General features: G+C 37.2%; 1 protein-coding gene and 1 long non-coding RNA gene across 2 annotated transcripts in view; one reads left to right on the top strand and one right to left on the bottom strand.

Annotated features, from left to right (window-relative positions):
- Positions 1 to 15579, top strand: part of LOC135971406 (uncharacterized) — a 52601-nt gene that overhangs the window by 18812 nt on the left and 18210 nt on the right. The window lies entirely within an intron of this gene.
- Positions 2865 to 12413, bottom strand: ARL14EPL (ARF like GTPase 14 effector protein like). Its single transcript, XM_005557560.5, has 3 exons — positions 12318 to 12413; positions 10275 to 10414; positions 2865 to 7284 (listed from the first exon to the last, which is right to left on the bottom strand). Exons 1-3 carry the CDS (start codon positions 12411 to 12413, stop codon positions 7062 to 7064), a joined length of 459 nt encoding a protein of 152 aa, XP_005557617.3. The 3' UTR covers positions 2865 to 7061.

The following is a 15579-nucleotide window of genomic DNA, read 5'->3' as shown; positions in this document are numbered from 1 at the left end:
CATATATCATAACTCAACCTCTGAAAGCTGACAGTTTTTTTAAAAGCATCCAGAGAGAAACAATGCATTACTTCTGGAAAAAAACAATTCAAAAGACAGGCTTCTCTTCAGAAACATTGGAAGCTATCAGAAAGTAGCAAAAAATGTTTTAAATGAGATCCCCAAACTCAAGAACAAGGTAAGGCTGTTTGCTCCCACAATTGCTATGAGAGTAATGGGAGGTCTCACCAGAGTAATAATGAAAGAAGTGGACAGAAAATGCATACACATTAGAAAGGAAGAAATAAAACTGTCCCTGTTTGCAGATGACAGATTCTATCTACATGGAAAATTCCAAAAAAATTTACAAAGATTTTTTTTTTAATCTACGAACAGCCTTCTAAAACTAATAAGGGACTTCAACAAAGTTGTTGGATACAAGATCAACATACAAAAATCTATTTTATTTCTACATGCTCTCAATAAACACTGAAATTTAAAATACAATACCATTTACAATTGTTGAGAAAAATGAGACACGTGGTTGTAAATCTAACAAAATACATATAAGACTTGTAAGCCAAAAACTATGAAATGATAATGGAAAAAACCTATAATGGAATATGGATGGAGTGATAATGGAATAAATATACGAAAGGACATGCCGTGTTCATGAACTGGAAGGGAGACTCAAGGTAATAGAGATGTCAGTTCTTCCCAAATTGACACACAGATTTAACACATTCCTATTAAAACACTAGCAAGATTTTTTTGTGGATATAGACAAGTTTAATCTAAAATGTATATGGAAAAGTAAATGAACTAGAGTAGTTAAAACGATGTTTAAAAGAAAAACAAAATGGGGGAAATTATTTTTCCTAATTTTAAAACTTGCAGTTGGCCCTTGAACAACAAGCTTGAACTGCCTGGGTCCACATATACACAGATTTTCTCCTGCCTCAGCCATCCCTGAGACAGCAAAACCAACCCCTTCTCTTCATCCTCCTTCTCAGCCTACTCAATGTGAAGATAAGAAGGATGAAGACTTTTATGATGATCCACTTCCACGTAATGAATAGTAAATATATTTCCCCTTCATGATGATTTTCTTAACATTTTCTTCTCTTTAGCTTACTTTATTATAAGAACACAGTCTGTAAATGTATAACATACAAAATATGCATTGGTACCCCTAACCTCTGCGCTGTTCAAGGGCCAACTGTATTGTGTATCTGCCGTCACAAAGACTATGTGGTATTGTCAGATGAATAGATGCATAGATCAGTGTAACAGTCTAGAGGACCCAGAAATAGCCCAGCACAAGTATGACCACCTGACTTTTTACAACAATGCAAAAACAATTCAGTGGAGGAAGGATAGTATTTTCAATAAGTGGTGCCGAAAAACAGTTGGATATCCATAGGCAAAAAGGAACCTTGACCTAAACTTTGCATCTCACATCTCATACAAAAATTAACTCAAAATGGATCACATAAAACCTTTAGAAGATAATATAGGAGAAAATCTTTGGTAATGAGGGCTTGGATAAGAGTTCTTAGACGTAACACCAAAAGCACAATCTGTAAAAGACAAAAATTTATAAATTAAACTTCATTAGAATTAAAACTATTGCTCTGTGAAAGACCTTATTAGGAGGATGAAAACAAGCTGTAGAGAGAAAAATGTTTGCAAACATGTATCTGACAAAGAACTTGTAGCTAGAATATATAAAAAATTCTCAGAACACAGTATTAACAACATCAAATAATCTAGTTAGAAAATGGGCAAAAGATATGAAGAAACATTTCATTCTGATTACATACAGATAGCAAATAAACACATGAAAGTATCAGCCATTAGGGAAAAGCAAAGTAAGACCACAATGAGATATCACGAATTACCAATCCAAATGGTTAAAATAAAAAATAGTAACACTACTAATTGCTGGTGAGGATTAGAATAAGTGGATCCCTCATACATTGCTGGTGGGAATGCAAAAGGGTACAGCCACTCTGGAAAACATTTTGGCAGTTTGGGTGTCACTCTGTTGCCCAGGCTGGAGTACAGTGACACAAACATGGCTCACCACAGCCTTGACCTCCTGGGCTCAAGCGATCTTCCCACTTCAGCCTCCCGAGTATCTGGGACTACAGGCACGCACCACTAGGCCCAGTAAGTTTTTTAGTTTTATTTTTAGTAGAGACAAGATCTCACTATGTGGCCCAGAATGGTCTCAAAATTCTGGGCTCAAGAGATCCTCCCACCTCAGCCTCCCAAAGTGCTGGGATTACAGGTGTGAGCCACCACACTTGGCCTCAACTTCCTTAATGTGCCTAAAAGGCCTCCCCTGATATGAGTACTCTCTGCTCTGCAGAGGCTTCTCATGCTTTTCCCTCCACCCACCCAGGCTTCTTCTAGTGTCTGGAACATGCTCTACCCTTTCCTGCCATAGACCCTTCAACATGCTCTTTACTCTGCCAAAAACATTCTCCCCCACCCCCATCTTCTCTGCAATTTTTTTCTCACTTTTCAAGCCCTGGAACTGTGATCACTCCTTTAGGAAAGACTTCTGTGATCACCCATGTAAAGATGTCCTTAATAACTCCTCTCACCCATTACTCTTTTCACACTCATTTGTGTCATGAAGTTATTATTCTATGTCTCTCTCCCCACATGACTATTCTGTAAAAGTCTGTAAGAGTAGAGACCATGTTTGAGCGTTTTTTCCCTTATCCATTGTATCCTTAGCACCTAGTAAAGTGTCTGGCATATAAAAGGTGCTTGGTAAATGAATGAATAAATGAATAATGGGTCACTAAGTAGTGTATCTATTAAGTGCACTATGCTATTGATTGCACTATTGAAGGAAAAACAAACTCAGTCACTGATCTCGCTGAATTTATTGTATCTGACCTAAGCTTTGGCCAGCTTAAAAATAATATACAGACAGCCATACAATAGTGAGGAAAAAATAATCTGTTAAAACTACAAATTATAAACACAAAAGAAACATTTTTCAAATTGAATATGCATCTTAAGTAATACATTGTTTATTAGACATGAATAGTAATAAGAGTGTCATTTCCTTTCCACAGAGTGAAGAAAAATACAGAATTTTAGGAATCTGTGAACATTAAAAAGAATATTCTAAGTCCAGGATTAAAATATAGGTTCTGAAAAGGAAAAAGTAGTAGAAAAACTGTGTGTGTTAAATCATATATAGAGACTATTGTCCTAAGTAACCTCAAAACTATCTTCTGCTGTTACAGACATCAGAAGAATGATGTTTCATTCAGAAAGGAGAATGTTTTTGGCAGAGTAAAGAGCGTGTTGCAGGGTCTGTGGCAGGAAAGCGTAGAGCATGTTCCAGAGCATGTAAAGAATGTTACAGAGAATGAAGGAAAAAAGAAAAAGTAGACAGAAGAGAGAGGACACACAGGGATTTTTTTAAAAAGTATTTTATACAATAATATGAACCAACCTAAAGCACACAATGTCTAACACAAAGTAAATGTCAATACATGGTCTACCCTTAAGTAGCAAATGTCCCTACATGGCCAAACACTGAAGCCTTGCATGTGTAAATGTTTAAAAATGTCCAAAGCTTTCATTACATAACTACCGTCTATGACATCCACAGACTATCCAAAATGGCATTGTTCACTTTTATAAAAACAGATGTTAAATGATTTTTCTGTGAGTTAGCATCCCAACATCTATACCTGCAATGGATCCAGGATGTTGTGTCTTGGGTGGGGGTAGCTGGAAGGGGAGGTACAGGAGGATTATCTCAGACAGTGTACAGATATTCTGTAACTCTTACAAATTACACTCAAAGTTGTCACACAAATTGACGTGATATGGCATTCTAGTCCAAAATCCTTGCATCATTGGGCACAGGATAATTTGTCTAAATCCTTTGGTATGTACTGGTTTAATTTAAATAACCTTTTGTAAAATAGGTTTCCTTCCATTTTATACATATTCATGAAGACATGCTGTCAGCATTGAAAGATAGCCGAGCAGAATAAAGTCCCATCACACTGACAAGACAATTTCCTTGGGTAATGTAATCAGATAGTACAGCTGCATTCCTTGTTAATCTGAATTTAGTTCAAATAGCTAAAGAGCTTTATTCACTTTGTGATAAAAATTATACACTTGCAAAATAAGTTTTGGACAATTCATATAAATTTATTTTTGTAATAATTATTTTTTGCAAGAGACTTTTAAAAAATACATTGAAGTGGCATTAGATCAAGAAGAAATAGCCTGATTTCTGAAACTGTACTTCATCAAATGTACTAGGCTTCCATAATAGCAGTATTAGGGTGTCTGCTTAGTTAACTATGCAGGTTTTTACTTTATTTTTTGCCTTACTTGGAAAATTTACCAACATAATTTTTCAACACACTTTTTAAGCCAGATCATTTTAAACGAGATTCCTTTATCTAATCCTTAAGACTGAGTGACAAGAGGAGACAGAAAGGAAGGAGGCTTTAACGCTAATTTGCCTAGGATTATTTTTTAGCATGAAAATTGGACAACTGATGATATAGGGCAGTGTTTCTCAGATGTATCAGATCATGAGACTTAACGGCAATGCTTGTTTAAAATTATGGAATCCCAGGTCTCATTCCTACAGGTTCTGATTCCTGAGGTTTGGGATGCGTCTTAGGAATGTGTATTATATTAAAAGCACTTAATGAGTGCAGTGTAGGAAATATGTGGCATCATTGAAAGAACTCTGACCTAGTCTTAGTGTTCAAAACACCAGGGCTGCCAGTTCTTCTGTGCGTGCTTACCTGAGTCATGTAATCTCACTGGGTCTAAATCTCCTCAGTGGCAAAGGTACAAAAACAACAAAAAACAAAAAGAGTTTGGCCGTAGTCCACAAACCCCATGAAGACAGGTGCCAGGCAGATTTTGTTCACTGCCTGATCCCCTGCACCTAGCCTGCTGCCTGTCACAGAGCAGTCTCTCTGTTAGTATTTGTCGACTAATTCACTATATGGATGAGCTAGAAGGCTCTTCTTGGCTCTAAGATTATATGACTTTAAAATGAAGAAGTAATAAATGCATTTGGTCTGCCAATTACAAAATAATAATTATTCTCAAAAATAAAACAAGATATAAACCGAAAAAGGCCCTGCTTGTTTTTACTGGTTTCCGGGCTGCACATTCCTGGTGAGCATTTCAAAGGATGTGAGTTGAGTAATTTGATTTTATGTCTTCCTTACTGGACTGTGACTGTTAAAGGTAATGCAATTCATTACTGTGTTAACACAATGTTTAGTTCACAGTGTATGCTCAGTAAAAGTAAGTGGAATCTGGAAAACTCAGTAAATTCTATAGAGAATGATGCAGAAGAATGTAAGTTCTCTTGCTCTGTGGACAGGTATACTTAGTCACACCATTACTTTTAGGACTTTGCTTATTTTAGTCCTGAAGCATACGTTAAGCAACAAATCCAGAATTGTCAGAAATGTTCCCTGGCACGAGTAGATTGTGCAGAAGTGAGTGTTAAAAACTGATTATGAAGGAAAAATAAATCCTGAAAACTCTATTTATAAAAGGCTGGTCACAGTTGCTCACACCTCTAATCCCAGCACTTTAGGAGGTGAGGCGATCTGATCACTTGAGGTCAGGAGTTTGAGACCAGCCTGGTCAACATGGTGAAACTCCATCTCTAATAAAAATACAAAAATTAACCAGGCATGGTGGTGCAAGCCTGTAATCCCAGGCACTTGAGAGGCTGAGGCACGAGAATGGCTTGAGTCACAGAGGCGGGGGTTGCAGTGAACCGAGACTGCGCTACTGCACTGCAGCCTGGGTGACAAAGGGAAACTCCATCTAAAAAAAAAAAAAAAAAAGAAGAAGAAACAACAACAAAAAACCCCTCTATAATATTTCTAATTTATTTTAAAACTTAAATGCTCTTATTTACTTTTAAATTTTTGTTACATTACTTTATTTAAATACTTCCAGCTTTGTGCCGTGGCAGTATCATAGTCAATGAGGTTTAAATACTTCCTTACATTATGTATCTAAAATAATTTAGAGAAGTGGTTCTCAAAGTGTGGTCCCCACATCAGCAGCATCAACATCACCTGGGAACATGGAACAGATGATTGAGCTCTGGCCCAGATTCTGAGTGTGGGGCCACACAAATCTATGTTTTGACAAGTCTTCCAGGCAATTCTGATGAATGAGAACCACTGACTTAGGGTTAAAAAAAGACTGTCATAAAAAAAATGAATTCAAAGAAAGCTGAATTCAATTTTTATAGCTCTGATAATGTATCAAAATTGAAAAGACCACATCATGTATCTAGTCAATTGCTTATCAACAGACTCAATTAGCAAACATACAGAAAATCATTTTTGTATAACTTGTTTCCTCTCTATGAAAAAATCCTGAAATACTATTTCTGAAATCAAAAATATGTAAACTCCTGGCTTTTAGGATATTAAATTCCTGACTTCTCAATTTTACAAGTACAATACAAATTTTTAATGATTAAAAATACTACCAAGTATTACTAAATTTCACTTTTATGTTATTAAAACATGAACAATAAAAAATGACGCTATGGGTATACAGTGCAGTCACAGGTTTGTTTGTTTTTTTTAATTCAAATGTCAATTCTGATTTACAGCTAGTGATGTATAAGATTCTAAGGATAACTAGATATTATAAATTTAAGATTCTATGTTCCATGTAAGAAAAGCTCTCAGCCACAGAGTTTTGAAAATCTTAAAGCTACATTTTCTCAGATATCAGCAAAGAGGGAAGAGAGTTTTAATTTGAAGGCAGAGTAGAGATGAGGGTGCTGATGAGAAATGCTGATCCCTCCATTGTTACATTCTTCAGTTGTAAGTTAAGGAACTTGAAACTTGTTGACACAGTTAAGAAGGTTACAGAATTATTGCCCATTCTACATTGTTCTGGGGCTTGACAGAACATGAGTCTTCAGTATGTTTTTTTCAATATTTCCCCCAAGCCCTAAAATTCACCCAAGAGAAAGAGGTTGACTTAAATGTATAAGAAGAAGAAACAAATCATTCCATATGCAAGAACACCTAGTCAGGAACATTAAATGGCAGCGTGCTGATGACCTCTCCAGACTCGGTGACGATGGCATCGTAAACCCACCGTCGGTTGCAGCGGCACTCGGGCCCACACTTGTTGGAGTTACACTTGGGGCATGGGTAGAAGCAGCCCAGGCAGTTCTTCTCTAGACAATCACACAGGTCAACATTATTACAGAGGAGCCTGCCACTTTTGTCGTACTTCCTCATTACTCTACAAAGGAAAAGCATGACATTAACATGACAGTGCAATCATCCTCAACATTGAGAATAAATGAGTGTACAATAAACATCATACACGTGACTATTTTACCCTGAGCCAGAACTCCAGAGATTACTAGAAACATTGCTACGCTGGACCAGAATTCCAGAGATTACCAGAAACACTCCAGAATATTCGATGGCAGTGACGTCATGGGAAATTCAGTCAATATGAGATCAAACAACTTCCAGTGCAGCCAGGCTTGTCATCTAGAGTAACCCTTCATTTTTCTAGCATTGCTGGGAAATGCAGCGATCTACCTAAGAAAATTATGAGGAATAGCGAACTAAAACTTCCTCCAACAAATTGCTCCAAAGTTTTCTTTAAAATATTACCATTCTTGATGGACTTTTCCCTAACAAATTATTTTTTTTTTCTTAAAAGCACCATGCCAAATGCAACTACCACATTTTTGTTACCTAAAATTAGAACTGTCAGTTACTACACCATAATCATTTAAAGAAAGAAAAGCACCTTTGCTAACAGTCTCCAAGTGCCATTTCTTCTGTTCCTTTCTGATTCTGCTTTTTACCCAGTGTGGAGGCAGAAAGGAGGTGATCAGGAATGGAGGATCATACATCATAATCTCTGAGCGAAGGTGAGATGCTCTGTCCCAGAGGACAGTGCAGAGTCCAGACTTTCTCTGTCAGCCTCTACAACATGGCCAGGGACAAAGGAGTTTCACAGGAATCCTACCACATTCTCAAACCTAACCATTTTGAAATAAATCCTTCAAAACTGAGTTGCTTCAAAACCTGAGAGTAACAAAAATACCTCTGTATAACTTTTAGCCATTATTACCACTGGAGTCCAAATGACTGGTGGTCCCAAGCTAGTATGACAAAATTATATATAATACTCCTGAACCCTTTGTCCCCAAGCAGGCACAATACCTCCACTCCTTCTATTCAGCTAAGTAATATCGTTCCATCCTCTTCCCTTTCCTAAGAATGCAGGGAAGGGAAAGGGTTGATTAGTCATTATGTGTACTTGCTGCCTGATGATCACGCTTTAGCAAGAATGCCTTCTAATGAAGATTCACATTTGAAGTGCTTTATTTGTGGAATGAAACTCTTCCTAAGCACCCCCCAGGAAATTTAGCAGAAGAGGATATTTTAAATCTATTATAAGAATGATGGAGTAGATGGTCCTGAAACTAACCTATAGCACAGGTCAGATTCTGTCCTCCCTTTGCCTTAACTCAAATACTCTCCTGTGTTGGTAAGGTTTTATGGTTTCCTGCCTATTTGATGCTTTTTTTTTTTTTTTTTTTGGTAAAATCCTGAATTATACACATCAAAGCATGCAAAATATATACACTACATGCATAGATAAAGAAGAATAAAACAAACCGGTGTGCCCACTGTCCAGCTTAACAAAAGAGTGTTACAGCTGTGAAGTCCTCTTCATTCCCCACCCATTGCATCCCTCTACCCTCCCCTCAGAAAGGAACTGTACGTTGATGTTATAAAAGTCACTTCCTTGTTTTGCTTTTAGTTATGAGACATATGTAGGTGTCCCTAAACATATTGTGATTTTTCTTTTGTAATTTTCCTTGTTATTCTGGTCATGAGTTGAGATTCTTCCATGATGGTACATGTAGCTGTTCAAATATTTTCACTTCTATATGTATTCCACTGTATAAATATACCACAAGTTATTTATCTTTTCCATTGTTGATGGACATTTGGATTATTAACAGTTTATTTTCTTTGCTATTTCAGTGATGCCATGAAACTTCTTAAACATATTTCCCTATACGTGTATTTGACTTTTTCCAGATATTAATATATACTCAGGAGTGAAGATGTTAGGTCATAAGGCACATAGGTAACACTAAGCTGTTTTTAAATAGTGGTTGTAGCGTTTTACACTTAATTTATATCCCATAGCTTCATCAGCTTTGATGTCGACAGACTAAATTCTGACTCCCTGGGGAGTATGGCACTTCTCTGCATGTGCTGATGAGGTTCTATATCCTGAATGTTTATTTGTTGTTTCTTCTATGAAATGCGTTTATCAGTTTATTAATTTTTCTATTGGGATATTTATAGTTTTCTTATTGACTTGTAAGATTCTTCATATATTTTGGATACTGATTTTTTATATTACAAATAACTTCTACTTTATGATGTGTCTTTCAGTGTTTTTATGGAGTTTTAATGGGCATATTAATTTTAATATAGTCAAATTTATCCTTTTCCTTTATAGTTTGCTTAGTTTATTATTATTATTAATTAATTAATTAATTTTTTTTGTGGAGATGCAGTCTTGCTCTGTCACCCAGGCTGGAGTGCAGTGGTGTGATCTCTGCTCACTGCAACCTCCGCCTCCTCTCAGGTTCAAGCGATTCTCCTGCCTCAGCCTCCCAAGTAGCTGGGATTACAGGCGCGTGCCACCATGCCCAGCTAATTTTTTGTATTTTTAGTAGAGATGGGGTTTCACCATGTTAGCCAGGATGGTCTGGATCTCCTGACCTAGTGATCCACCCACTTTGGCCTCCCAAAGTACTGGAATTACAGGCGTGAGACACCGCGCCCAGCCAGTTTGCTTAGTTTATACTTAGGATGTGCTAACAATCATTGTACTTGATGAAAGTGCTGTGCCCATTTGATATCTCGAATTCATTCCCATGGTTATATTATTTATCCTTCTAATGATACATCTTCGTTACTTTTAAATCATCTTTCCTACTAAAGCCATTACTCTATTACAGGGCTATTGAAGCCTTTTTAAAAGAAATTGATTCCTAAATCGGGATTATAGTCTATTTTTCTGTTTCTTAAGGTTGCTAACGTCCAGACACATGGATACTATTGTATTTTAGAAGAGATATTTTTAAATAATAAATTATAAAAAGAGGGAACCTTTAATTGCTTTGTCAAGGAGAACTCATGCATTTCATAATCCCACAGACCAAATATAATAAGTCAGAATCTTACTTGTATTTTGTAGAAAAATATTCATTCATCTTTGACATCCGGGCTTTCTTTTTCTGCTGCCTTGTTTCAGGATTAAAGTCTGCTACCTGTGGTCCAGGGTTTTGAAATGCCAAGCATTTTAACTGCCGCTCTATTTGTTGCTATTAAACAAATAAAATGTATTAGTAGTAAGAATCAGATAGTTTTAAGTTTTACTTTTCCCCAAAATGAACTTTCTGTAACTTTCACCATAATGGCATGAAAGTATATATGTTTTACACAAAGAAATGAACGGTTTAATCCAATTAAGTTTCAAAAGATGGTATAAATTTTCTCAAGTTGGGCCATTCTTTCTGAATAAAGAAATAGTATAACACTCATAAAATAAAATGTGAAAAACAATCAAGGGGAATAGACGAATTCTCTTTAAAACTGCAAAACGGCACTCAGCTTTCCAAATTTGATGGCGATGCACATCAGAACTAGCACTTGATGTGAGTAAGGACAAAGGAGTAGAGGCCCTTCCTCAGCTGTTAGCTAAAGAAGCCCATGCAGTGTCTCAAACCACAGTGAGAACCCAGAGTAGATCCAGCACTCCCCTTCAGTGCCCTGGGACGCGTTTCGGAGCTACTCCCTACCCAGGACTGGCCTCCACGTGGGGCTCCCATTCAGAACTCAGCCACCTGAAGGACTGACTTTCAGTCAAAGCCAGATTGGAACAAGAGAAATATTGCTAGGATGACTTTCTAGGGCATAGGGGGACATTTTGAAAAGTCTCTGGAGTTTTTTTTTTTTTTTTTTTTGAGATAGGGTCTTGCTCTGTCACCCAGGCTGGAGTGCTATGGCATGATTATGGCTCACTGCAGCCTCATTCCCCCCGGGCTCAAGTGATCCTCCCACCTCAGCCTCTCATGTGGGTAGGACTACAGGACGCACCACAATGCTTGGCTAATTTTTGTGTACATATGCAGTACAGATGGGGTTTCACCATGTTGCCCAGGCTGGCCTTGAATTCCTGGGCTCAAGGGATCTACTTTGGGCTCTCAAAGCGCTGGGATTACGGGTGTGAGCCACTGTAATTAGAAATTAAATGGGGCCTGAGCTGAAAGACAATTAGAAATTAAATGGGGCCTGAGCTGGAAGACAAACAACAAAATGCTTCAATCGAATATTGTACTGATAACTTATTGTGAACATGCAGCACATGTCATCAGGGAAGAAAATGCTCTTTTGAAGGATTATATAAGAAAATAATCTCGGAAGCACAAAAACATATAGGCTGACATATACATGAAATACTCCACCTGGAAACAAAAGGGAACCTTTCAATATAGGAATTTCAATGTAACAAATTAGTAACAGAATGTCATGGGCTTTTCTGCAGTTTATTTAGTTTAATACCATCTAGTCAGTCTAAAATAATACCATGTTTCTTTTAAATTTCATCTTGGTATCTGTGTATGGGTTTGTTTCATAAACTTAAACTGTTCTGCATTAGGTATGGTTATGAAATATGTACAACTTAGTACCATCGATTACTATTGTAAGTAGCACAGCAAGGTTAAGAATAGAGATGCAGGGTCATCTGCCTGTGCTCAAGCCTTGGCTCTGCCACGTACTAGTGGTGGCCCTTGAGCAAATTCCTATGTCTCTAGGCCCCAGTTTCTCCCTTTGTAAAATAGAGTTAAGAATAGTATGGTGTGAAAAGGATTAGATGAGTTAATACATACAGTTTTAGAGCCATAACATGACATAATAAGAACAAAATAAAGATTCATTAAATAAAAACATCTGTATATATTCCCCACAAAAAGCAGAATTTTACTATACAGAACACTGGGCTAAAAATCAGGGTACACAGGAGGTGGAGAGGAGATAGGTGAGGCAAGAGCAGCCCGCACTGAGCAGTGGGGTGGAGGGAAAGCTCTATCAGCCTGGGCGGCAGAGCTCCTCCCTGTGAAGCCCTGCCTGGGCCCACCTTCCCACCTACATCCATGGGCATCTCAGAGATCCTCGAGGCAGCACTCCCCAGTAGCATGGAATCATAACATCTGTGTGCCATACCAGTTGTTTCTGTCCAATTTGACAGTTCTTCTCAGGAAAACTATGATCTGTGTGTCCCTCTTGAATGGAATTGTTTTTCTCTGATTGTTCACTCATTTCTGATCACTAAAAAAGTAATTGGAAAAAATGAAACATATTAGTATCATCTATTCCCAGTAACTTTATCTGGTGATTCTTTTCTACTCTCCCTCCACGTCTCACTTTTTTCAAAGTCAGACTGCATCTGTACTCCCAGCACCTTTTCTCCCACTCACTGTGAAACCTTGCATCTAACTCCTCCAGACCACTCTACTGCGGCTCTCCTCTGCCAGGGGTTCCAGGAGAAAATCAACTGTACATTTGACAGTCCTTAGCATCATAAACCTCTCTGAAGCAGGATTAAGAAGACTCTGAGTTTTTAGAACTCCATTCTTCCTTCTTTACACACACTCTTGAAAGAAAAGGTATGATATGTTAATGCCATACATACCCAGTAATGTTGTGAAAAGCTCATCCACTCCCATGGTTTCAGCTGACACCTCTTCATATATCATTCCCACAGTGACTTCCCAAAGCCTTGACCTCCTTATTCAAGTTTTCTGATAAATTTCTAACGCAACTTGTGCTAAATGGTAATCAATTTTTCATGAAACCCCAGTGCTAAAATGCCTGTAACTTCTTCTAAATTACTTCAGTAGTATATATACAGGGTGTGTGTGTGTGTGTGTGTGTGTGTGTGAGAGAGAGAGAGAGAGAGAGAGAGAGAGAGATGGAGCCCACACAAGATGCTAATCATGAGTGACAGCCCAGGGGTGGTCTGCAATGTTCTATCAGAAGAGACCACTCTCCAGAGGAAGCTTCCACAAGCCCTGATGTTTTCCCTGACTCTCATGTACTACCAATGCTGACTACAGGGTACCATTTCTACCAAAGGAACTTAAGAGTTACTTGTTATCATGTTGGCTTGACTCATTGAGCAGCACCTCCAATTGCTGACCAATTGGAAATTCCATTTCTATCAATGGGAAATCTCCAAACTGCTCTCGACAGTGACTGGACTAATTTACATTCTCACCAACAGTGTGTAAGTATGCACCATGGAATACTATGCAGCCATAAAAAGACCTAAATCATCTCTTTTGGGCGACATGGATACAGTTGGAAGCCGTTATCTGAAGTGAACTAACACGGAATACTGCATGTTCTTACTTATGTGGGAGCTAAACCCTGGTTACACATGGACAGAAAGATGGCAACAATAGACACTGGGGGCTACTGGGATGGGGGGAAATGGGTTGAAAAACTACCTATTGGGTATGATGCTCATTACCTAGGTGCATTATCCCCCGTAACAAACCTGCATATGTACTCCCTGTGTCTAAAATAAAACTTGAAAGTAAAGAAATACAATATTCACATTTTTTTTTAAAAAATCACCTTTTTATTTCTCCTTATAAAATTCAAACAGTAGTTCTCAGGAAAAGTAAATAACAGCTATTTTAAAATGCATCTATTCATTAATAGAATTCATAAGCAGATATATATATTCACATATATATATATGAAATAAACACATTGAAGCCTCAATGGTTAATTTAATTTTGTTTATCTTGACTTTTCAGTCTTTGCATTTGCTGCCATAATTTCTACTGCCATTATTTTGGAGAATTTTAATTTACTTTTTTGTGCATGTTACATAAATACTTAGGGCTGTGAAAAAACGTAATTTATAATAACTATTTCTAATTGGAAAATACAGTGCCATAAAGACTTACATGTGGTGTTTTATAGTGCTGCTGGAGTTTCTTACTGCCCTCTCATAGCCAACTTATATTTCTTTTATGGTCCTTCAAACTATTTGTTGGCTTAACATATTATGAATGAAAGAAAGGACACATTTAAAAGATGGCAAGGAAGGGCATTGAGGGCAAGGGCTGAAAAACTACCTATTTGGTACTTAGCTCTTTACCAAGATAATGAGTTCCATCATAATCCAAACCTCAGTATCATGCAATATACTTCTGTAACAAACCTGCACAGGTACTTCCTGATTCTAAAATAAAAGTTGAAAAGGAAAGAAAAATTAATTAATTAAATTTAATTAATTACACTTTGTCTACATCAGTTTCTACTTTGATATCCTTACATGCAATGTCAGACCTGATCAGCCAAACATTCCTATGAAGAATTTTTCAACTTGTAGAAGATAAAAATCATATGGAGTTGTTTCAAAAATCACCAATTTTCTTCTGAATCTCAGACCTACTGCAGTTGTAATTTGCAGGAAAGAATCTGGTATTCTGCATAATTAATAAGTTCTCTAGATGAACCTTATCATTAGGCAATTAAAGGAAATACTAGGGTAGGAAAAATAGGTATAATTTTCTCCATGCAGTCTGATGGTAAAACTACTGTCCATATAGATGGTCCCTGACTGAAGATGGTTTGACTTAGAACTTTTTGACTTTATGATGGTGTGAAAGCATGCTCCTTGATTTGCCATGGGCTATGTCCAAATAAACGCATAGTAAATTGAAAATATCATATGCCAAAAATGCACTTTCTACTTAAAAATATTTTGAGTTTATCAGTACGTAACCTGACCATAAATAGAGAAACACTGTATTATCTCCCCATCCCCGACACCATAATTCATTTAATACATTCCAGTCCTGCGAGTATTCTGAAATCAGGAATCTCTTTATCTCATTCTTATTAAAATACTTCAATGACTCCTCTCTGCCAATAATATCCCACCCCTCTGGTATATCAGTGAAGGTTCATCATAGCTGTCTTTAAACTTTATAGGCTCATATTCTGTCATACCTACACTTGGACCAAAGCTACCTGATCCCATTACTCCCATTGACCTCCCAATTCTTACCTAACTAAATCTTTCAATTTTAAGCTCTGCTTCTGCTCCCTCCTCTAAGAAGACCTTTCCGATTCACAAAGATCCTTTTCTTTCTTGGGCTGTTTGGAACTTCTTCAATAAAATTCCCAGAAAGGGGTCCCAAATCCTCTAGCTTCCTCATGTAGCAAATTTTCCTCCTCATGGGAATAGATGTGACCATTAGACTACGAGCATCTTTGCAAACAAGAACTTTTCCTGCAAATATATTAGATAGACTTAACTGAACTGGGAGAAAGTGAATATCTTATGATGCCTGATGTACCTTTGTTTAAATCTTTAGTGAACTGTAGGCCTCTACAAGCAAGTTAGGAGCAAAACTTGCTTCTGTGTATTCCAAATAAAGCAAAAGGAAATTACAATAAAATTTCA

The sequence above is a fragment of the Macaca fascicularis genome, chromosome 6 (genome assembly GCF_037993035.2).
Source record: "Macaca fascicularis isolate 582-1 chromosome 6, T2T-MFA8v1.1".
Lineage (NCBI taxonomy): Eukaryota > Metazoa > Chordata > Mammalia > Primates > Cercopithecidae > Macaca > Macaca fascicularis.
Note: the sequence above shows the minus strand (reverse complement) of the source record. Positions and strands in the feature narration are given on the sequence as shown.